Source organism: Jaculus jaculus, chromosome X (assembly GCF_020740685.1).
Source record: "Jaculus jaculus isolate mJacJac1 chromosome X, mJacJac1.mat.Y.cur, whole genome shotgun sequence".
NCBI lineage: Eukaryota > Metazoa > Chordata > Mammalia > Rodentia > Dipodidae > Jaculus > Jaculus jaculus.
This window is the reverse complement of record NC_059125.1, coordinates 138324603-138349049: the sequence shown is the minus strand read 5'-3', so window position 1 is coordinate 138349049 and position 24447 is coordinate 138324603. Positions and strand designations below refer to the sequence as shown.

Genomic DNA, 24447 nt, shown 5'->3' with positions numbered 1-24447 from the left:
ATCAGTATGGAGGTTTCTCAAAAAGAAATAGACTTCTCATATGACCCAGGCTTAGCACTACTAGGAATATACCCTGAGGACTCCACACTATGACAGAGATACTTGAAAATCCATGTTTATTGCAGTTCTATTTACAAAACTAAGAATTGGGAATGGCCTAGATGCCCAGTGACAGGTGAAAATGTGATACATGTATACAATGGGATTCTATTAGCAGTATGGAAAAATGACATGAAATTTGCAGAAAATGGAGGAATCTTAAAGGGATTGTATTAACTGAAGTGACTCAGACCAAAACCCCATGTTCTCACTGACATACAGGTCTTAGTAGTATCTATAACTATGTATATATGGGGGGTTGGAAAATGCAGATAAAACCTATAAAGACAGTACTGTAATCAAAAGTGACTCTAAAGAGATAAGCTGGAAGGGGGGGGGAGGACAAAAGGGTACATGTGACATGTAAATATAGAGGGAGGGATGTTGGGGTAAGGTGAGGACAAGAATTGACAGATATAAATTGTATTTGAAAATGGCATAAATAAATTTATAACATTTTTAAAAGGTAGTTCTTTTCATAATATTTATTATTGTAGTTCATGATAATGGGAGATCTTTCTGTTCTTTTCAATTTTTCTTTTGAGTGTTACACAGTTTGCATTGTAGAGGACTTTCAATTTCTTGGTTAAATTTGTTCCAAGGTATTTTTCTAGTATTTTTACCTTTATATTATGCATGTCTTAGGCAGGTAACTATAGTTGTGAAGTCCTAAATGCAATAGTCATTTCATATCTGGAAGCCAGTGTTTCAAAGCACTCTTCCTCATCCTTGGACTCTTCATTCTTTTCAACATCTACAATAGTCTCTCATTAAAGGGTATGATAGAGCTGTCTCATTTAGTGCTGAATATTTGTAACTTCTCCTCAGAAGTTTAATGAGCTTGAGTCTCCCAAGAAGTCACCACAAACTGAAAAAGAGAGACTTCTCTAACAAAATGTGAGAACAACACTAGTTGATATTTATAAACATAAATATTTAGAAGTGGTTTGGTAGGCCTAATATGTCCAATTAGGCAAACAGCAGTAGCCTCCCCACTAGGACCTAAGTTCTTTAGAGCCATCATCTTTAGATTTTCAGTATCAGACATGAACTTCCTCCCATGGAGCAAGCCTGGATTTTTGTTTGTTTCTATTTCATTGATTCCTGCTCTGAAATCATTGATTTTTCATCTACTAATGTTGAGTTTGGCTGGTTTATGTTTTTTTCCAAAATCCTAAGATATGTAATTGTTATTCATCTGAGACCTCTCTGAGTTCTTAATGTGAGAACTTAGAGCTATAAATTTCACTCTTGACACTACTTTTTGGGCTAGAGAGATGGCTCAGCAGCTAAGGTGTTTGCTTGCAAAGTCTAACAACCTAGAATTTCTTCCCCAGTACCCATACAAAGTCAGATGCATGTAGTGGCACATGTATCTGGAGTTCATTTGCAATGGCTAGAGGCCCTAGTGTACCCATTGTCTCTCTGCTTGAAAAAAAAAATAAAAATCTTTTTAAAATAAACTAGTTTTATGGTATTTCATTGATTTTGGTATGTTGTGATTTCACTACCATTTAATTTCAGGACTTTTGTTTATTTGCTTCTTGATTTAATTATCCATTCAAAATTCAACAATGTGTTATTTAATTTCTCTAATTCTATGTTCTGTATTTTCTCATGTTGAATTTTAGGTTTTTTTTCCATTGTAATCAGACTATATAGAATTATTTCAATTCCCCTATATTAAGGTTTGCTTTGTGTTCTGATATATGATATATTTAAGAGGAAGTCCCATGGATTGCTGAGTATAATGTGTGTTTGTGGTGTTTAAACAGAATGTTCTGTAGATGTTTGTTAGGTTAGTTGATCTGTGATGTTATTTATTGGAGATAATACTCTTTTTTTTTCTTTATTACTTATGTACATACTCAGTGTGTACACAGAACATGATGATGCCATCCTTACCCTCATCCCTGCCCCCCCCCCCCAGAAGGAACCCTCTTTGTTGGGGATGCCAGTTATCCCCATGGGGATTGTGGGTCATGTATTGTGGGGGTAGCCATCAGTTATGGGGAAGAGGCAATGTCTCTGTGTGTAATGTTCCAACTTGTGGCTTTAACAGTCTGTCCACACCCTCTTCTGTGAATTTCCCTGAGCCATGTTGGGTCTGTTTCAGGTTTACTTCAGTGACGAGGTCTTGGGAGACTCTGTGTCTGTGAATCTCTAGTTTGGTGGGAGTTGAGTGTTCTTTGTGAGATGCTATTCTATTTTTTTTTTTTTTAACCAAGATGTCCTTCTAGTTGGTAGGAGAGGGATACTAAAGTTGCCCACTACTGTTGTGCTGAATTTAATATGTGACTGTACTTGTGATTTTGTTTCTTTTATCAACTTGATTGTATACATATTCAATGTGTGTGTTTACAATTTTAATGTACTCTTGTTGAACTATTCATTTAATCAGTATAAAGTGACCTTCTGTGACTCTTCAGTCTTGGATTGAAGTCTGCCTTATCAAATAATAAAACAGACATACCTTCTTATTTTCTAGCCCCATATGCTTGAAATACCATTTTCTATCCTTTTACCCTAACATATAACATTTGTCTTTTATGGTGAGGTGTTTTTAAGAAGTAATAACTAGAAGGATACTGCCTTTTAATACATTCTGCTGATCTGTGACTTTTGACTAGGGAATTGAGACCATTAGTATTCAGTTATTGAAAACTAAATGCATTCATTCCTTTGGTTCTTGTTGATTCTGTAGCACTGGACAGATTTGTTTAGGCTATTTTTATAGAAAGGCCTTCTTTTCCCTTCATTTATGACATTTAGTGTCATTGAGTATAGTAGTTTGTGTTTCTAGTTGCCTTTCAGAGCTTGAAATACATCATTCCATGTTCTCCTGGATTTTAAAACTTCTGTTGAAAAATCTGTTAATTTTTTAATAAACCAAGCAGAATTTTATTTATATATCATATTCTATATACAATTACAATAATAGCTTGCACTTAATATCTTTCTTATTTACAAAAAAAAAATGGCATATGGAGCTGGGCGTGGTGGCACACATCTTTAATCCCAGCACTCGGGAAGCAGAGGTAGGAGGATCGCTGTGAGTTTGAGGCCACTGTGAGACTACATAGTGAATTCCAGGTCAGCCTGGACTAAAGTGAAACCCTATCTCGAAAAAAAAAATACCTTTGACATATGGAATATTTAAGTCTTTAGATATTGTCACAACCCAAGTGCTACCATTCATTAGTTTAGCACTCTTGTTATTGTCATGGGCTTGCATTTATAGGTGACTAGATACTTCTCTTTTACTGCTTCAAATTTACTTTCTTTGATTTGTAATATGATGAGAAGTTCTGTTCTGGTCTTGTTTGTTTGGTATTCTAGTTACCCCATGCATCTGGATTACCATATATTTCCCTAATTGGGGGAAATTTTCTTCTGTGATTTTGTTGAAAATGTTTACATGCATTTAGACTGAAATTCTCCATTTGTGCCTATGATACTCTGATTTGATATTCCCACCATGTCCCCAATGTCTTGCATGTCCCATTCACACCTTCTTATTGATTTATCTATGTCCTTTTGAGACTCTCTTAATTCTTCCACCTTGGCTTCAAGTTCTGACATTCTGTCCTCTTCTAGATTCATAGGTGAGGCATTCCACTGAAGCTATGTGTGTGTATGTGTGTGTTTTCATGTAGGCATGTGCATACCACAGTACATGTGTGAAGGGGTGTGTGTGTTTTCATGTGGGCATGTGCATAACACAGTACATGTGTGAAGGTCAGAGGACAACTTTTGAGTGTCAGTCCACACCTTTCACTGTGTACTTGAGGCAGGATTTTTCTCTTTCTCTCTCAGCAATTATTTATCCCCCCACACACACCATGTATGTGTGTTCTCTTGTTTGTTTTCTTTAATTTCTTTTTTTTATATTATTTATTTATTTATTTGAGAGCAACAGACACAGAGAGAAAGACAGATAGAGGGAGAGAGAGAGAATGGGCGCGCCAGGGCTTCCAGCCTCTGCAAACGAACTTCAGACACGTACGCCCCCTTGTGCATCTGGCTAATGTGGGACCTGGGGAACCGAGCCTCGAACCGGGGTCCTTAGGCTTCATAGGCAAGCACTTAACTGCTAAGCCATCTCTCCAGCCCTGTTTTCTTTAATTTCTTTAAACATGCTTGTCATCATTCTTTTGAATTCTCTGTCTGGAAGTTTATCTATTTCATACCAGTAGAGGCAATCACTATGGGATGTGTAACTTTTGGAGTGGTTATATTGCCTTGATGTTTTCACACTTCTTATATGACTGCATTGAGACCTATGCATCTGGGATTGCTGATATTGCAGTCATGTTTGCATTGCTTGTAGAAATCACCCAACCAAGAGCAGCTTGTGGGGGAAAAAAAAGAGGTTTATCTTGGCTTACAGGCTCAAGGGGAAGCTCCACGATGGCAGGGGAAAACGATGGCATGAGCAGACGATGGACATCACCCCCTGCCCAATATCAACAACAGGAGAGTATGTCAAACACTGGTGAGGGAAAACTGTTCATAACACCCATAAGCCTCACCCCAACAATGCACTCCCTCCAGGAGGCATAAATTTCTAAATCTCCATCAGCTGGCAATCTAGCCTTCCGAGCATCTAACACCTAAATTTATGGGGAACACCAGAATCAAACCATCACACTTGCCTTGCTCAGATTTTCTTTCCTTTTTATCACCTGGGTTCTTTGTTGTATCATTTAGAAGTTACTTCTTCAGTCTAGGACCTCACAGTGCCTGTGACAACCTCTATATCACTTCCTTGAATAGAATATTCACTACATAGGTGACCAGCTACAGGATATTCCTAGGATGCAAATTTCATGCAGACTGATTAATAACTGTGTTCCCTTTCACTTTAATAGCTGTTGGAGGATAAATGGACAAGGATGGTATAGCATATAATTGGATTTTAATCACGACCATTAAAAGTGGGAGGGAAGTAGAGTGAGTAACCTTAGGGACTAGTGCTAGATTATCTTTGAAGAAAATGTTAAATTTATCTGGGAAGGGAAAATTGGGAATCTGTTTTAGGTTTTAGAGATTGTTAAATCTATAAAATCTTACAGTTATCAAATATAAAGGGGAGTGGATAAGGAGGAGGCAAAGTGGAAAAGAGGTCGGAATACAAGGGAAAGTATATGAATTGTGTGTGGAAAGAGTAATTGAGAGATCCCATTATATAGAATAGGTGGAAAAATATCAGAACAATCGTGAAACCTAACTGGGCAGTATACAAACAAAAGGAAGACCATTATATATGTAGCAGTGGAAGTTTAAAACAAAAATAAATAGTTTAAAAAAGAGAAATTAATAGCATTTAAACAGTAAAAAAGTAAAGTATAATAAATATACATTAAATTAAAATAAGATTGCCTTGATGAATATAGTTGTTTTGGTTGGAAGTTTGAATTCTTTCCCTCCCAGCTGTGGTTCACTTATCAGTCTGCACTGATATGATAGGTATGATTTGTACTTCCAGTTCAAACCTATGTATAGATTGCTCCAGTGGAGATCAGACCCATTACCTTTTGGGATGAGTTTCTAGCCCATATGTTCTTAGTGGTGCTCCTTGGTAAACTCTCTACTTGGCTTGGCTCAGTTTGGCATGGTGAGGTGAGGGGGGAGGGATAAATGTGGAGCTCTTTGTGTCTGCTGCCTTCTCAGTGTTCCTAGTATTGATATGTGGGGGAGGGAAGGCTGTAATATATTGCCTAGTAGATCCCATAAATCTCAGTTGATCCCCATCTTCTGCTTCTTGTTATTCTGATCTTTCAAGGCCAGTGTATTTGGGGAAAATCATTTAACAGTGGATGACACTGCTCTCACTGGCAGGGCCTATTATTTATGAGGAAAATCACTTAACAGCTGGTGCTACTTGGCTCTGGGTAGGCACCCAGATTTTGAGACTATCATAACCAATTAGCAGCAGCTCCCACCTGCTTCTCCAAGGCGCTTACACCTTTCTTAAGTTAGTTTATAGATCTTGTAGAAAAAGAGTTTATTGTGTATTTTCTTGATACTTTTCTTTCCCTGACTTTTACTGATGAGGATATGTATGTATGTATGAATGTATGTATATTTTGCAAAGGCTATCACCCTTGATAATTTTATTGCCTTCCTTAGAGCTTTCTATGTTTCAGCTTTTATTCCTGGGGGTACAAATCAGCTAACCAGTATGGTAACCCATTAAACTCAAATTTAGCTTGGGTTCTTTAACATTGTCTTTGGCTCTTTCACTTACAGGTTCTTTCTGACAGTCTTTTATAAAGTTCTTAAGGAGGACCAAGCTGAGGGGAGGGATCTGGTGACAGCTGGTATTTTACCTTCATGTCACTTCTTATTGAGTGAAATTGGTTTTGTTTTGTTTTTGTTGTTTTTTCAAGGAAGGATCTCACTCTAGCTTAGGCTTACCTAGAATAATTCACTGTGTAGTTTCAGGGTGGCCTTGAACTCATAGAAATCCCTACCTCTGCCTCCCAAGTGCTAGGGTTAGAGACATATACAACTATGCCGGGCTCTTATTGAGTGAAATTGAATTTTTTGGATTTTTAAAATATTTAGTACAATTGAAAACTAACAGAATTTTCTTTAAAGAAAAGGCTTTGTGGTACATTACTTGCATAGATTATTTGTAGTCACCCATTGTCATAGAAAATGTATTTATCTAGAGAAAATGGGCATTCCTGAGTCTCTAGCCAACGCAAACAAACTCGACTCATGTGCTCCCTTTTGCATCTGGCTTATGTGGGTTCTGGGGAGTCAAGCCTGGGTCCTTAGACTTTATAGGCAAGCACCTTAACCACTAGACCATTTCTCCAGTCCCCAAAATCGATTTTATTTATGTTAGTTGATTAGAGAAATTAGGAGTACAGAATTTTTGGAAAATATTTGTTAGCTGATTATGGGTTGGTAAGTAAGATGGCATACAGATATAGGTGTCATTCATTGTGGCATTTTAAAATACAATTTATTTTTAATGATTCTTGTGCTGTACTCCTATCCCCAATCCTCCACCAGTATCCTGTCCCCTATATTTAAATATACATGTGTCCTCTTGCCTTTACCTCACCCCTCTAGGGTTTTGAGAGTTGATATAGCAAGCAATGACTATCTAAAACAGTAGGAGGACAACTTTGACCTAAACACTTCCTACAAATAACTCTGCCAGGAGAAGGTACTGGAAAGCCTTCAAGAAGAAATATTTGAATGCTAGGCTTGAACAGTTTTATTCAGTTCTTCCTCTGAGCACAGTACTGACTTATACAATACTGTCTTCTCATCTACAAGAGAAACTCATGGGATAGCAACAGGCTTTGTACACCTATCTTGGACATATTTTTGCAAATTTCACACCATTCAAGATGTCTCGTTCAAATGTCCTTAGCTATAGGAGAGAGCAAAACATATTGATATTGAATGGTAGAAGAGTTAGTAAAATTTACTCGTCAGCCAGAGAGATGCAAGAATTTAGCATAGGTACCATGGGATGCTCCTAGAGGAGATCACTAGAGGAGTGACAAGTATAAACAGAAAGGACAGAGTAAGTGGTAATCAAAACACTGCTCTACATTTTTTTTCTAATCTTGTTCTTCTATCCCTGTGCATGTTATCCCAAATCCATGTTTTGGCCTCCACCTTCACACATTCAACATATGATCTGAAAGGACATGTGAAGCAATGGCAATATAAGGAAGCATAATGACCTTTAATAAGCACATGAAGCAAGGTCTTTGAGGTTTATGCATTACAAAACTAGAATCCATTGGGTGCTAGTATTATATTTTGAATGCCTGTGTTCTTATGCATTTAAGTACTTGAGACCTTTATCCTATCTATTCATAAACTACCTTTCTGTTTATAAACCTCTATTTCTTTTTATTTATTTATTTATTTGAGAGAAAGTGAGAAAGAAAGAGATAGAGAGAGAATGGGCACACCAGGGCCTTCAGCTGCCACAAACCAAATCCAGACACATGCGCCCCCTTGTACCATATTGCATTACTGTGTGTCTGGCTTATGTGGGACCTGGAGATTTGAACATGAGTTCTTAGGCTTCACAGGGAAGCATCTTCACTGCTAAGCCATCTCTCCAGCCCAAACCTCTATTTTTAAATATGTACGAGGTATAATCCCCAGTGAGTCCAGTCTTACATTCTTACTTGACTTTTCTCTGTCTCATTTTTTAATGTTTAGATTGTCAGGATGGTGAAAAACTTGAAAGGCAGTCCAATAACACTGTCGATAGGTGATGGTGCCAATGATGTCAGTATGATCTTGGAATCCCATGTGGGCATAGGTAAGAAACATTTCATGGGATGGCAGCTGTAAGGTATAGCCAATATTGCTTTCATGTCAGACCTATTCTAGAAAGAGTGTTTTGGTGGCTCATCTTGAATTTTACTTTGGGAATCATTATTAATTTCATGAAGGCTTCCTTATGATTATAACCATTTCAGGATCATGCTCCTAATGGAGTTACAATTTTTTTTTTTTCCTTGCCAAGCCAAGTGAATTTCTTAAACCTACTAGAAGTGCAATTGATTGCTTAGCTCTTGGTTTGACAGCTTGCATGAAATTTTATTGCTCCCTCTGTTTGTTACGTTGTGGCGCTATCTTTTGAAAATCTTGAGTGTTGGAGGTTAAAAAATAGCCGGCTGGTTCATGTTCCACATAGTGGCACTTATGGATATTGTAGGCTATAGGGTTGGATTTACATGCTGACCTATACCAACAGGTTTTCTGCTACCTGCACCATTCTGCATCAGACTATTAGTGCTAGTATGTATCAGGCATAACACACGACCAACTTTGACAGTGGATTAGGAACACATATGGAATTAATACCTTGGGAATTATTATATTGCAGTCTAGAATGCCACCTCATTTTTACATTTGAAAGTAGACCTGTTTAGCATTTAATTCTAACTTCTGCTGATTGGCTATCTGATGTGGAAATTGCCTAAAGCAAGCATGACCAGTCTGTAGCCATGTCCATACATGCTCCAGCATAACTGTGAATGTGGCCAAGCACATTTGTAGATAACAATGTCATACTTCTCTGACAAAGGTTGGCCACACCTGGCCTAAGCTACTTGACCTAATAGAATCCTTGGACAACATCTCAGAGCTTCATTCAGTGAAATGATTCTATATTTTCTCATTGATGTTGTAGACCAAAATATTCAGGACTCCTAGTTGCCTCTGAGTAATCTAGTGATATACACAATTAAGCAATTACTGCATATCTTTTTTTTTTTTTTTTTGGTTTTTCGAGGTAGGGTCTCACTCTGGTCCAGGCTGACCTGGAATTAACTATGTAGTCTCAGGGTGGCCTTGAACTCATGGCGATCCTCCTACCTCTGCCTCCCGAGTGCTGGGATTAAAGGCATGCGCCACCACGCCCGGCAATTACTGCATATCTTAAAAAATGATTATATACAAGAGTTTTTTCCTTCCAGACACTTCTTGCTTTGTAATGATTGAAATGATGATTCTACTTAACTGGTTTTTATTGTGTTAACAAATAGCTATTTGCCAATTAAGCTTAGTTATGATTTATATTACTTACTGTGTCTCAGTATTAGTGTTAAGACCCTTTTATACCTTAAAAAATAAACTAAGCTATAAAAATTATCTGCAATATTTAAACAACTTAAAATGTAAAAATAAATTGGGTTGGTTGTCATATAGAAGTTGCACTCTCTGGATATATTCTCTCTTTAGGTATTAAAGGCAAAGAAGGCCGCCAAGCAGCCAGGAATAGTGATTATTCTGTACCAAAGTTTAAACATTTAAAGAAACTGCTTTTGGCTCATGGACATCTATACTATGTGAGGATAGCACATCTTGTACAATATTTCTTCTATAAGGTATGTGGTCATATATGTGTAATTTAGCTGTTTAGTTGGGGACTGTTTTTTGATAGGATCTCACTGTAACTGAGGCTGGCTTCAAACTCACAGTGGTCCTCATGCTTCAGCCTCCTGAGTGCTGATATTACAGGTATGTTCAAACATGCTGGTCTCTGTAACATAACTTTACTTCTGTTTTATCTAGCATTTATTTAGTTTGGCTATGTTTTTTTTTTATTCTTTTTCATGTTTCTTTTTCTGTCTTGATACTCAAATTGTTATTCATCAAAGTAGATCATTTAATGAATCAAAAATAAGACATTGCTTTGGATATAAGAACTGAGATTAATTTTGAAATTATTTTTTTTAATTTAAATTTGGGTCTGGAGAGATGGCTTAGTGGTTAACCACTTGCCTGTGAATCCTAAGGACCACAGTTCGAGGCTCGATCTTCAGGACCCACGTAAGCCAGATGCACAAGGGGTTGCATGCGTCTGGAGTTCATTTCAACTGGCTGGAGGTCCTGGTGCACCCATTCATATTCTCTGTCTCTCTCTCTCAAATAAATAGATAAAAATTAAAAAAACAAAAAGAAATATAAAAATTTAAATTTCTACAGTAAAGTTTTATCCATTAAGAGTGTATAGTTTCACTGAATGTAATTATCTTCCCAAGTAGTAGGTTTCCATATGGCTTATTCACACAGATGTGCCTTTAATCCCAGTACTGTCTGGATGCTGAGATAGAAGGATTACTATGAGTTTGAGGCCAATATACCAGTATAGGCTACAGAGTGAGTTGCAGGTAATCCTGGGATAGAATGAAACCCTGCTTTTTTTTTTTTTAAGAGGGCGGGGATGTAAAGTTACGTGATTTGACAGATTTATGCATCCATGTAACTGCTACCCCAATAAGAAAATAATATTCCTAATCTGATTTAAATTACTATACCATATGTAGTAACATATGTGCTGTAGACTATGTAAATATAGATATAACACATTGCTTTTGCCTATTCTAAGACTTCATGTAATGGAATCATATCTACTTTTATGTCTAACCTGTTTCACTTGCTGTAAGGCTTTTTGTTCAAGTTTTATTTTGTAGTTTTAATACTTTCATACATGTACAAAATGTGTTTTAATTTTAATTCCCCCAATTATCCTCTCTTTTCTGCCTCCCACTCGTGCCCTCTTTCTTCTCTATTGATCTCCATCTTATTTTCATACCTTTATTGTAACCCACTGAGTTCAATTAGTAGGGGGTTATTTACTATGAAATGGGCCCCATTGGCTATACCACTGAGGAACCTTACTCCTTTTTCTCCCAGAAACCATTATCTGTCATTCAGCTACTCTAGGAGGTGTTGGGGTCTTCAGAAAACTTCCTCTCTATGATGAGATGTTGACAGAGTTAGTCTTATGTAAGAAACCACAGCTGTTGTGGATTTATTAGTATAACAACCATATCATATGCAGAGTACAGCATTTCCAAGTCATCCTCCCCATATTCCCCCTCTTCCATTCTTTCTGCTCTCTCTTCTGTGAGGTTCTATAATGTTCTCTGAGCCTTGGAAGGGGTGGTTTAGATGTCCTGTTTAAGGCTGAGCACACACTAGTCACTCATTCTCAGCAATTAATTTAGAAGGTGATTTGGCATACTGTTTAGCATTACCATATTAGTAGGTTCCCCTTTATGGCCTATGTCCCTAGCCATAGACCTTTGGCAATTACTGTACCAAGCTCGAATTACCTACTGTGGAACAGGCTACAAATCCAATGAAAAAGCAGTTAGTTACTCCCATAGCATTTGCGTCAGTGTTGTACCAATGGTTATATCTTTCCTGGCAGATTGGTTAGAGTCCACGTGGGTTCACAGATAGATAGGACTGGTAATGACTTTTCTTCCATAGTGGCTTGCATACCACCACCTTCTTTTTAAAAGAAGACTAGCCACCAGGGCAAAAGAGGATTCCAACTCACTTCCAGCTTAGTTTCTCTAAGTCTTGAAATCAAAACATGAGGTATCTTCAGCAATAGGGACTTATCTTCTAGGTTTTTAAATTTTTTTTTTTTAATTTACTTGAGAGCAATAGAGAGAGAGAAAGAGGCAGATAGAGAGACAGAGTACCAGGGCCTCCAGCTACTGCAAACGAACTCTAGACGCATGTGCCCCCTTGTGCATCTGGCTAACGTGGGTCCTGGGGAATTGAGCCTCGAGCCGGGGTCCTTAGGCTTCACAGACAAGCGCTTAACTGCTAAGCCATCTCCCCAGCCCTTACCTTCTAGTTTTGATGGATAACCAAGGGTGAGAGCAATGGCAATAGCCTATACTGTTTTAGGGCACTCAGCTTATTCTGTGACAAACAACTCATTTGGAAATATCTCATCCCTGACATTGAAATTTATGAATAATAATCTATGCTTTATCTACCCATGGGAGGAACCTTCATAAAACATTTTTAAAAATTCTATTTTAAGTTATCTTTCCAAGAGTGGGCTTCCATTTGGCTTATTCATATAGTCTTAGTTATAGTTCATCATCTCCTTATCCCCTTTCTTGCTCATCCTTTAACCCATCCCTGCATAAACTTTCTATCCCACTACTGTCCCCCTTTACTTTCATGACTGTTCCTTTGTGAAACCTCTCTCCCCCTCAATCACTCATTAAGCTCATTTCATTTTTGGAAGTAAAGTAACAATGGTAATATAGTGTGCCCTGAGATATTAGTATCTGTGGGTGTGAATGGAAAGGAAAAAAAGTAGAGTAAGATTAGTGATTATTTTCAGTGATAGAGAAAATGTAGAGGAAGAAAAGGCAGAAGGAGGGAAAAGTAGGGACAAAGTGTTGGAGATGAAACAGTTTTGAATAAAGATAGAATAGAAAGAAAGGGGTAAGGAATCATAATCAAGCATATAACTTAAAAGAGTATCAGGTTTCAGGAAGCTGAGATGCAGAGATCCTACAAAACATGGTAATACATGTTCTTTGCATAATTTTTCTAAAGGAAAATGAAAGAAAACCAAATAGAGAAAAGACAAAAAAGAGAGAAATAAGAGATGGGGTGGTGAGAAGAGCAGGTCACAGTTGGTCTGCTAACTTGAAACTGAGTACAAAATAAAGGAAGATTAAATGTGAAAGAACATGAACTGGGTGAGGGTGTACAGTCTGAATGCAGTCTTGCTTGATTGCTAGTTGCAGCCTCAACTCTCTCAGCATTCTTTCCTGGACTCCCATATGTTTGTCACACTCCTGAGAAGGCTTTTGTTGCTTGGGTCACAGATGGTTGTCCCATCTCTGAGAAGTCCTTCAGCAGACTGGTTGGAGTACTAGCACCACTTTCCTTCCCAATGTTGGGTGTGCTACTTGGAACCTCTATGTTCTCTGACAGAGTATCTCCAACAAGGTTTCTACTCTGCAGGGTTCTGATACAAAGTTTTTTCACCATAGTCTAGAGGTATTCTTTGACCAGGTTTCAACATATACTCATGACACTTGCTCTGAGTTTCCTTAGAGTGTGACTCATAGGGTATGACAGCCACTGTCATCGGGAGTCTTTTATAAAATGGTTTTCCAAGGCTTCAGCAGTTGAGTTTTGAGGAAAGAAGATTTTTGGATGTCTCTCCTCTTTGCTGGTCACATCTTTTTGTATTTTTAATAAATAACTTGTGTTAAAATTTATATATTGATAAAGCCATTACTTATTGACTTCTAATGGCATGGCTGTACGTATTTGCATATTATTGCCATCTAAGTTGTTTCAGTTCTCTGAGATATTGACCAGTGTCCTAACAGAGCTAAGGATATGAGGCACAAGTGCCATGGTGTCAGAACGTATCTTAATCATCAGCAGCCCTTAATAGCTTTCATTAAGAATAGACAAGGCATGTTGAATCTTGAGAGAAGACTAATAGATGCACACAGAGAGAAAGAAAAAGGCAAAATACTAAATGATATTGTAGAATGATGAGATAGGGTAGCCAGGGTCTTCCCTGTCATCCTCAGTGGCATTGTATCTATTGAATCATTGCAATTTAGGATTGAATCTTCATCTAGTCCCAATAAGTCCCAACATTTTTTCATGAGTGTTTACCATTAAACTACAGCCCAGGCCGAAACTTTATTTCATTCCCAAGAATTCAGATTTAGCAAGGTCTTATGAAATTGGCATATGGAGGACTTTCTCAAGGACTAGAACCTTCCCAGTTTGATTTTTCTCCGACTCTATACTTTTCTTTAGTTTCTTTTAAGCAAGATCAAAATTATAGAAGATCATTCAGGGATCTTCTCAGGGCATTTTTCCTTCTGTTTTGTCAACTACCATTCATAAACCTTATCATTCACTGATGGTTGACACCCTGACACTGTCTTGAGATCAAAATTAAATAGAAACATAAGTACATACGTGTGTGTGTGTGTGTTGTTTGATAAGACAAGGTCTCACATAGACTCATCTTGCCTTGATCTTGTGTAGCTGAGGATGACCTTGAACTTCTGATCCTTGGCCTTCACTTCTCCTGTGCTGGGATTCTTCAACTAACTTCCTTCCTTCCTTCCTTCCTTCCTTCCTTCCTTCCTTCCTTCCTTCCTTCCTTCCTTCCTTCCTTTTTTCCTTTCCTCCCTCCCTTCCTCCCTCTCATCCTTCTTCTCACCTTCCCTCCCTTCCTCCCTCTTACCTGTCCTTCATTTTTGAGTCAAGGTCTTTTTATATACTCCAGGCTAGGCTAGAACCTACTATGGAGCTTGGTTTTCCACTTATGTTTCCTTATAGAAAGAATGAACAGACACACCCACCAGCATATAAGTTCTCTTGCCCTTGGTAATTTCAACTTATTTATAAACAAATAAGTTGACATTGTTGAGTTTTTTAGACATTTCATTGAGTCTGGTTAGCTTAGGTCAGGTATATCTGATTCGACATTCAGTTGATATTCATAGTGCACTAAATGTTTACAAGATATCATTGGTATTCTAGAGTATTCTGGAGTAGTGCCCAAGGTATCATTCCAGAAATTAGCCACACGGTTTCTTATCCCTTGTACAGGGTCATTTGAATAGCGATGACCAGATAGTAGCAAAGCAATTACACAAATAAATATCTAACAATATGAAAGCTTATGCGAAGCTAAATAAGTCGGCTAGGTTAAAAAAATTCCTGAGGAATTGATTCAAGTTACATACCCTCAGTCTCTCACCCTCCTTCTTTTTTCTCTTTTAAATGTCTTATTGAGAGTACAGTGCCAATTTTCTTGATGTGCTATCTTAATTGTTGCTCAGGTCACTCCCTCTCACTAGGAGTAGGATGCTTGCCAGATGGTGCCAATCCTTCCAGGACAAACTCTTTTTTTCTGTTCTTTTTTTTAAAGTTTCCTGTTTCATTTTGTCATCAAATATCACCTACTTTTTCTGATAGCAGATATTTGGCTTTCCCTAGCTCCTCATTCCTTGTGTGTCTGTTTATCTTCCACCATCTTGAATCTCTTCTATTTCATTCTCTACTTATTATCTCATCCATGTCCCATCATTTGTGTCAACAACCATGGCCACTCTTGATGTGGTGTCATCTACTGAGAATTCTACTTCTTTCATATATATTTGAGTGTTATATATATTGTTGTATTTGTATATCACTGGCCCCAGGGTCCCAGATTTGCTAAAATCCTGTCAGCCTGTACAACTGGCCAAATGTTGAAGTTAAGGAGAAACATAATTATAATTAACCTAATATGTAAATATGTGTAAGGTATTTGTTTAACAGATGTAATTTTTAAATTTATTTATCCTAAAAAGCCTCCTGTGAGGCAAGTAGCAATATCTCAATTTTATTTTTTTTTATTTATTTTTTTTAATTTAATTTATTAGTTTTCTTTTCAGTAAATACAGGCAGTTTGGTACCATTGTTTAGGCTCATCTGTGATCTACCCCCTCCCATTAGACCCTCCTTGTTATTGAAAATGGGTCGTGCATTGTGGAGTTAGCCCCCAGTTATTAGTATGATAAATGTCTCTGAAAATCATGACCCAACATGTAACTCTGACATTCTTTCCACCCCCTCTTCCGCAAGATTTCCCTGAGCCATGTTGGGTTCATTTTTGGTCTGCTTCAGTGTGAGGTGTTGGGGGCCTCTGAGGCTCTGGCTCTCTGATTTGGTAGGAGTTGATTTTTCTCTGCATTGTAGCAGTATCTCAATTTTATATGGAAAGTAAATCTCAGAGAAATGTTACAACTTGTTTTGGACACATAGCTTGGAGGTGAGAATAATATTTCTATGATAGTTTTGTTTTGCTTTTTTTTTTAACTTAAGTCCAGGAATATGTGTACATCATACTTAGGGTCTATTGGACTTTGTATAACTGGTTATTTTCTTTTTACTTCCTACTGGTAGGAGAGAACCATGAAGACTGATCTTGCTTCTGGTAATTTGATGTATTTTAAAAGCTTGGGTTAAACATACACCTTTAGTCCCAGCACTGAGAAGGCTGAGGTAGGAGGATTGCCATGAGTTTGAGGCCAGTCTGTGGCTACAGGGTGAAGTATAGGTCAGTCTGGGCTAGAATGTGACCCTACATGGTGGGGCGGGGGGTTACTAAAAACAAGAGTAAATAAAGATACAAATAAAATAAAAATAAAAAGCTTGGGTTGCTTATTAGATTTTGGCCTGCAATTCAAGCTCCTGCCACCAGATGGAAGGAAGGCCCTATTAAGAGAACAAAACAGACATAATAGAATAGAAACTTATAACAGAAATACATAGACTACCAAGAAGTCAATGTAACTGATGACACACTCACCAAGGATCAGGAACTGTTGCAAAAGAAGAGGTAGGAAGATTGTAAGAGCCACATTGTGGTTAGAAATACCCTGATGCACAGTTCCCCCCAAAGACAGAGGTCCTAATTACTCCACATTGAACAAGAATAACCTACTGAGGAGGTCCTGCAGGGAAATAGGATGGGGGGGAGAGGGCTCATACTACAACCTATGTTAAAAAATTAATTGATGGGACAAGAGAAATGACTTAGCAGTTAAGGCGCTTGCCTGCAAAGCCTAATGATCCAGTTTCGATTACTAGTACCCACACAAGCCAGCTACTCATGGTGGCACATGTGTCTGTAGACCTTGGCAGGGCCATTCTCCCTCTCTCTCTCTCTCTTTCTTTCTCTCTCTCTTTCAAACAAGTAAATAAAATATTTTAAAAATAATTAAAAGCCAGGCATGGTGGCGCATGCCTTTAATACTAGCACTTGGGAGGGAAAGGTAAGAGGATCATTATGAGTACAAGGCCACCCTGAGACTGCATAGTGAGTTCCAGGTCAGCCTGGGCCAGAGTGAGATGCTACCTTGAAACCCACCACCACAAAAAATATTAATTGTGCTAAAGAGTTGGCTCAATGGCTAAGTCACTTGCATGCAAAGTCCAGCGCTGGAGTTCAATTCCTCAGTACCCACATTAATCAGATGCATAAAGTGGCTTATACATCTGGAATTTGCTTACAGCAGCTATGGGCCTGCTATGTCCATTTTCTCTCCTTTTCCCTCTGTCTGCTGGGCATGGTGGCACATGTCTTTAATCTCATCACTCGGGAGGTGGAGGTAGGATCACTGTGAGTTCTAGGCCAACCTGAGAATACATAGTGAATTCCAAGTCAGCCTGCGCTATAGTGAGACCCAACCTCAACCCCCCAAAATAAATTTAATCAATTAATAAAAAGGAAAAATAATCAACGTGGCAAATGTTGACCTGTGTTAGAAATTAATATATAACCCTGTTCTCAATAACAGATATTAGGTATTATTTTTGTAGAAGATACCTTTTGTAGTCACTATTACCTCTGTGTCCATTCATTATCATCTTTGTTATTTATATTTCTCATTTTACATAGCTGTTTTTCTTTAATATTATTTATTTATCTACTTATTTAGTTATTTGAGAGAGAGAGAGAATGGGCACACCAGGGCCTACAGATGCTGCAGATGAACTCCAGACATATGTGCCTTCTTGTGCATCTGGCTAATATGGGTCCTGGGGAATCGAACCTGGGTCCTTTGGCTTTGCAGGCAAATGCCTTAACCACTAAGCCATCCCTCTAGCCCTTACATAGCTGTCTTTTGTCCTAAAAAGATGTCTAATATTTTAACCCCCTTTTTGGCTATGCTACAGTCCTTTGTTATCATTGGTTTTTGAAATTGTTTTATCTTTCCATTCATTAGAATAGTTCAGTAGCAGGTCTTTCTGTCTTGTTTCTCCATTCAGTCTTCCCTGCATAATCCAATTAAGGTATCTTAGATTATGTCACTCTTCATGTTATCCCTTATAAAATTTAGTCTGTTTTTTTAATTAGTTTTGTACTCAGTGCATACAGTCAAGTTGGTACCATTGTTAGCCTCCTTCCTGTCCTCCTCCCTCCACAGGAACCCTCCTTGTTGGGGAACATGGGTCATGCATTGTGAGGTTAGCCTGTGGCTGTGATGATCCTTTCTGCCCCCTCTTCCACAAATTTCCCTGAGCCATGTTGGGTTCATTTTAGGCCTGCTTCAGTGATGGTAGGAATTGATTGTTCTCTGTGTTGATCTCCTTCACCCTTGTGCTGGTACCAGGTTCACCAAGAAAACAGTACCCTTGCTTGTTTCCCAATTATTCTTAGTATCAGCTGTGGCCCTTTTGAGGTATGATGGGGTAGTTCTCTCCTTAGGATTTGCGTGTACCTGAAAAAAGAGAAGCAGATTCTCTGACAGAGAGTAAGGTTAGCACAAGATAAACGGGATAACCATTATTTTTTAGAGAGAAATTGGGATCTTGATAATGGAGAGTGGGCTCAGTTTTTAATATTTTTTTTAAATATTTTTAATTTATTTATTTGAAAGCGACAGACACAGAGAGAAAGACAGATAGAGGGAGAGAGAGAGAATGGGCGCGCCAGGGCTTCCAGCCTCTGCAAACGAACTCCAGACGCGTGCGCCCCCTTGTGCATCTGGCTAACGTGGGACCTGGGGAACCGAGCCTCGAACCAGGGTCCTTAGGCTTCACAGGCAAGCGCTTAACCGCTAAGCCATCTCTCCAGCCCTGGGCTCAGTTTTTAATATGGTTCTGACTTGTTTCCCAGCTCCAGCTATGAATTCCATTCCACTGAGCAGATCAGTTAGCCAAATCAAGAGCAGTTGGTTTCCCACCATGGCTGTGCACCACTATTGGACTTGTGTGAGCATCATGTCTGGTTGTTTGCTGCCAAGTAGGTTAGACCATGTAGCACCTTCTGGCACTAGATGTGCTGACTATATGGGGACTGACTCTCTTCCAGATTCTAGCCAGATCACTCCATATTATGTACCAACAGCATATGGTGTCATCAGCACTAGGGTCTTACGACTATCTTTTGCTGGGTCATAAAATATTGTGACAGAAATCTGTCTTCTTTGGGGAAACCTCGTAGATCTTTCTGATCAAAAGGTCATTGTGGATGATAGCCACCTGCTGGTACTAGGTGTTATAGGTCAGTGCCCAAGAAGAGAGGAAAGAAAAGTATAAGTATTATAAAAGAGAGAGGAGAGAGAGAGAGAGAGAGAGAGAGAGAGAGAGAGAGAGAGAGAGAGAGAGAGAGAGAGGGAGGGAGGGAGGGAGAGAAAGAAAGGTATAAGTATTATAAAAGAGATAGAGAGATGAGAGAGAGAGAAAGAAAGAAACAGGAGAAGATTAAGGTCACTGAAACAGCAATGGTACCATATAATTCTACATCCTAAAAGACAGACCAAATGGTTGAATCTTCACCAAGCCCTTAGAGGGAACACCTGAGTCACAAGGTCCTAGAGAAGGTACAATGAAGAAAATTTACTACCTTACTTTCCGTTGTCTTAAGCATTATTCTGTTTTCCAAGTTAGTCTGGCAATCTAACCCTGCCTTATCATTGAGTGTGTGCGTGCGTGTGTGTGTGTGTGTGTGTGTGTGTGTGTGTGTGTGTGTGTGTGTGTGTGAGAGAGAGAGAGAGAGAGAGAGAGAGAGAGAGAAAGAGAAAGAGAGAGAGAGAGAGTGGGGGGGGGAGAGATGAGAGACTGACTCACTGTGTAACACAGGCTGGTCTTGAATTATCCACCTTTCTGCCTCAGTCTCCTGGTTGATAGGATTACAGGTATGTATGTCATGCCTTGCCTTACCACATATGTTTAAAATTCAAACTGCTTTGCTTTGATTCTTGTTGTCTTATCCATCTTTAAGACCCAGATCAAGCTCTAATTTCTTTGTGCAATTAGTCAACAAATAGGTTTTTAATGTATAACCATTCACATAGCACTGTTTAGACATTAAGGATTCAGTATGGAGTAAGATCATGAATCTGTGATTGTGGAACTTTGATGTTAATAAAAGAGGTAGATATCTTCCTACCGTGTCATGGGAATACCCCATGATCCTCACTGAGCACTGCCTTTGCCAACCTCAGAAAACATTTTTTTTTTTAATAAAACAAGACTAGAAATGCTGCCAACAGCAATCTGTTCTGTATTGTTCTTTGAGGTGATAACTTTGAGGGCTGTGACATATTTTCACGCTATAAGGACAGTTCAAACTATTTAGATCATACTTGTGCAGGAACATTCTCCAGAGCCTGTAGTACATATATCTACAACATCTTCAACATGGCAGATGATCATCCTGTGAGAATATGTGATAGTAGGAAGAAAGCTGGTTTTATTTCTTTTTGTGGGGGAGGGCCATTGGAAAAAATGGTACTTAAAAGTGCTTCCTGAAGAGATGTCCAGAAACATTGTGAACACTTATGTGACAGAAGTACTGCAATAAACTGACAGCCTACTTTGAAGGATGGCACTTGTTTGAAAATCCTAATTCTGATAGATTTGTATGAAGGCATTGATCTTACTACTTTATAGTCACACTAAGTGGTTTTCAATTGTTATGTGAATTTTTTGTGTGCATTCTTTTATGTGTTTGATAAGAGTTTCATAAGAGAAAGACGTTTTATCTTTTCTTAACATCATTATTAGTACCATCTGTGTTTTTTGAAATTGTTTAATTTGCTTATTGTTTGATGAAGCAGTAACAAAGGCATTGAAGCATCAGCTAATAACTGTTCAGTGTCAATAAAATGTATAATGATTTCCTGACTGCATGTAGGTATTATTTAACTTTAAAATATACTCATAAAATATGGCCTTAGGAGATGGCTTGCTGGGCAAAACACTTGCCTCATAAGTGTGAGAACCTAAGTTAAGATCCTCACAATGCATATAAAACTAGATATAGAAGCATTTGTTCCTACTGTTCCTATGGCAAAATGGAAGACAGAAAAAGGAAAATTTCCAGAAGCTCATGTCCATCTAACTTGGCATATGTGGCCACAAACAATAAAAGGACCTTACCTCAAACAAGGTGGAATGCAAAGACTGACAACTGAGGTTAATTTCTGACCTCCACACATGTACCATGGTGCTCACATGTTTATGGAATTATATAAATCTATGGTGGTGTTACAAATGCAATTGATATTTAAGGAATAGTGTTCATGTAAGATTAATTCAGTTCTTCTATGAAGGAAGAATAACAAGCTAAACCATTACTCGTGCTTATAATCCCAGAATTTAGGAAACTGAATCAGGAAGGTTACTATGAGTTTAAGGCCAAGCTATAGTGTAAGATCCTGTCTCAGAAATAAATAAAAATAACAGGGTTGGTGAGATTGTGCAATGGTTAAAGAAGCCTTGTTTGAAAAGCCTGTCAGCCCAGGTTCAGTTCTTCAGTACCTATGTAAGCCAGATGCACAAAGTGGCACATGCATCTTGTGTTCATTTAGATAGCTAGAGGACTTGATGTTGTGCCCACCTCACACCATTTTACTCACAAATATTTTTTTTCCAAAAATCTTTAAATAATAATAATAAAATAATAATGATAAAAGCCAGTACCCAGGAGGCTGAATTAGGATTGCTGAACTCTATAGCCAGCCTGGGCTATATAGTTAGAGGTCCATCTGGCCTAGTGTGAGACTCTGCCTCAAGTAAAGTAATAAAAATAAAAAATAGCAAGAGCTTGTCATAAAATGAGGTCCTCTTTTGCCTATCTAAGTCAAAATTGACTTAATATAAATTAGTCATTTTTAAAAATTTCTTACATCTCTGGAACATATTTATTGCATTGTGACATTAGAAGGATTTATGAATAACAGAGTATAGTCTCCAATATTAGTTTAAAAACTTGATGAAGTGGATATATTAACTCTTCCCTTATTTTTCTTTTCAGAACCTTTGTTTCATTTTGCCACAGTTTTTGTACCAATTCTTCTGTGGATTCTCACAACAGGTTTGTGTGTGTATATATATATATATATATATATATATATATATATGTATATGTATATGTATATGTAGTATGTGTGTGTGTGTGTGTAATAATATAATTTACACTTGCTATTAATATAGTACTTTTTAAGGTATTAAATTAGAGGGATTAGAGAAGTATGTCAAAAGTAGATTTCTTCTTTGCTTCCATAGTTGATCTCCTTAGCCTGTTTTGTTTTGTTTTGCTTGGCTGTTTGTTTCTTTTACAGAACTGAGGATCAAACCTAAGACATTGCACATAATAAACAAGTATCTTTGCCTTCCATCTACTAGGATTACAGCCATGTACCACCAAATCCAACTTGGCATAGTTTTTGATAGTAGCATATGTTTTGATCTTTACTTTGCTATTTCTCTTGTTCTTTTTTTCTGAATGCTTTTTAGTGTATCTTGTTAAAGTTGGGATAACATTAACATTTTACATTTTTTACTTTCATTAATGTATGATATTTGTCTCAGTAGTCCTAAATGTCAACATCTTTTATCACGTGAAATCCCACACCTTTTCAGATTTTCAGGCTAATATTGAGGAATGTCATTTTTGAAGCTAGTTAGAAAGCTATGATTTCTAGATAAAGTCTTAAATAACTGAATGCAACTATAAATATTTTACTTTCTTTTGCTTTCTGAATATTTCCATAGTTAAGATGCTATATATTAACAGAGAACATTAGTGGTGAGCTTGGAAGACATACTTATTTTAACAACTGAAATGGATTTTATATTGCTTCTTAGTTGAAGCATAGTCAGTACAGGAAATATATAATGATAAATGTTTCTGAAATGTTAATCTATGATCAGTTCAGTGATTTGGCCAAGCAGGGTTATCAAATTGTTACAAATATTTGTGACTGAATTTCTATATTTCAAAAGCAGCCTTTTATTTCTCTTGATACTTTATGGTAGGAAGTGATATTCTGAGAATGTAGCAATCATCAAATCAAGTATCTTATGAAACTTGCAGTTATATTAATGGGGAATATGTAGACAATAGTCAAATATATGATGTTGGATATTGATATCTACTTTGAAAGAAAAAAATATAAAGCATAATAAAAGGATATAGTGTGTCTCAGGAAAAAAAAAAAAAAGAGTACTATTTAAGAGAAGATACCTGAAATGAGAGCCAGGCATAGTGTTACATGCTTTAAATTCCAGCACTCAGTAGGCAGAGGCTAGGAGGATTGCCATGAGTTCAAGGCCAGCCTGAGACTACATAGGGAATTCTAGGTCAGCCTGGGCTACAGCAAGATCCTACCTTAAAACAAAAAACAAACAAACAAACAAAAAAGATACCTGAAATTATATGTCTCCTGAGGTAACATTTGAGCATAAACTTAAGTAGTCTAGAGGATGAACTGCAGGCATTTAAAAATTGTTCCAGGTAAAAAGAAAGAATCTATGAGGATGTATCATGAAATGAAAAATCTTTTATTTTACTTTGGCTTTGTGTTACTGTGGGAACATTCTTTTTTTTTTTTTTTTTTTTATCTTTTTGGAAATGGTCATTTTCAATCCAGCGCCACATTAGGGGCTCTTGGGAATTTGGAAAGTGGGCTGTTAAAAATGTAGAAATGGAGGCCGGATCAAATTCTTAAAACAAAAACCCTTTTTTCTTTAGTAAAACTATGATAATATTTGTCTCTTGTTTTTCCGATGAAAAGAAACATTTACAACATGTTTAACAAGAAGACAATATTATCAACTAAACCTGATTGTTTTGGGGACATTTTGTCTCCTCTAATTACGCATCTAAGAATTACAATTATCTCTCATGTAACCCTAAAGTTCCTTAGTGAAACAAAAGTAGATTGATGTTTCCTTTGTTTAAATAAAATTCAGTGCTAAATTACACACCAGGCAATCTGAGTTGTTTTAATTTACTCATTAGTGAAAATGGGTCGTTTCCAAAGCAAATTTGTATTTGATGCCATGGACTAATACTCTCACTTGAAAATTAAAAGGGATGTGGCACCTTTTTTTTTCCTGGACTTTTTAATTCAATAAAATATTTTTTTCTGAGTAAACCATTTTTTAATTATGCAGCAAGTACCTCCAAATTCTATGCAGAGCCATGTTAATTTCATTGAGAATGTTGAATGCATTTTATCTTGTGCTATTTCTCTACTGCAAGTCAGAGAA

At 37.5% G+C, this 24447-nt stretch overlaps 1 protein-coding gene across 6 annotated transcripts in view; it reads left to right on the top strand.

Moving 5' to 3' along the window:
* The window catches only part of Atp11c (ATPase phospholipid transporting 11C), a 219714-nt gene that overhangs the window by 163173 nt on the left and 32094 nt on the right, over positions 1-24447 (top strand). For all 6 annotated transcript variants that reach the window (XM_045140441.1, XM_045140444.1, XM_045140442.1 and 3 more), the window contains 3 exons: positions 8302-8404; positions 9832-9977; positions 22208-22267. In XM_045140441.1, coding sequence (XP_044996376.1) covers positions 8302-8404; positions 9832-9977; positions 22208-22267 — 309 coding nt within the window. The remainder of the gene's footprint in view (positions 1-8301; positions 8405-9831; positions 9978-22207; positions 22268-24447) is intronic.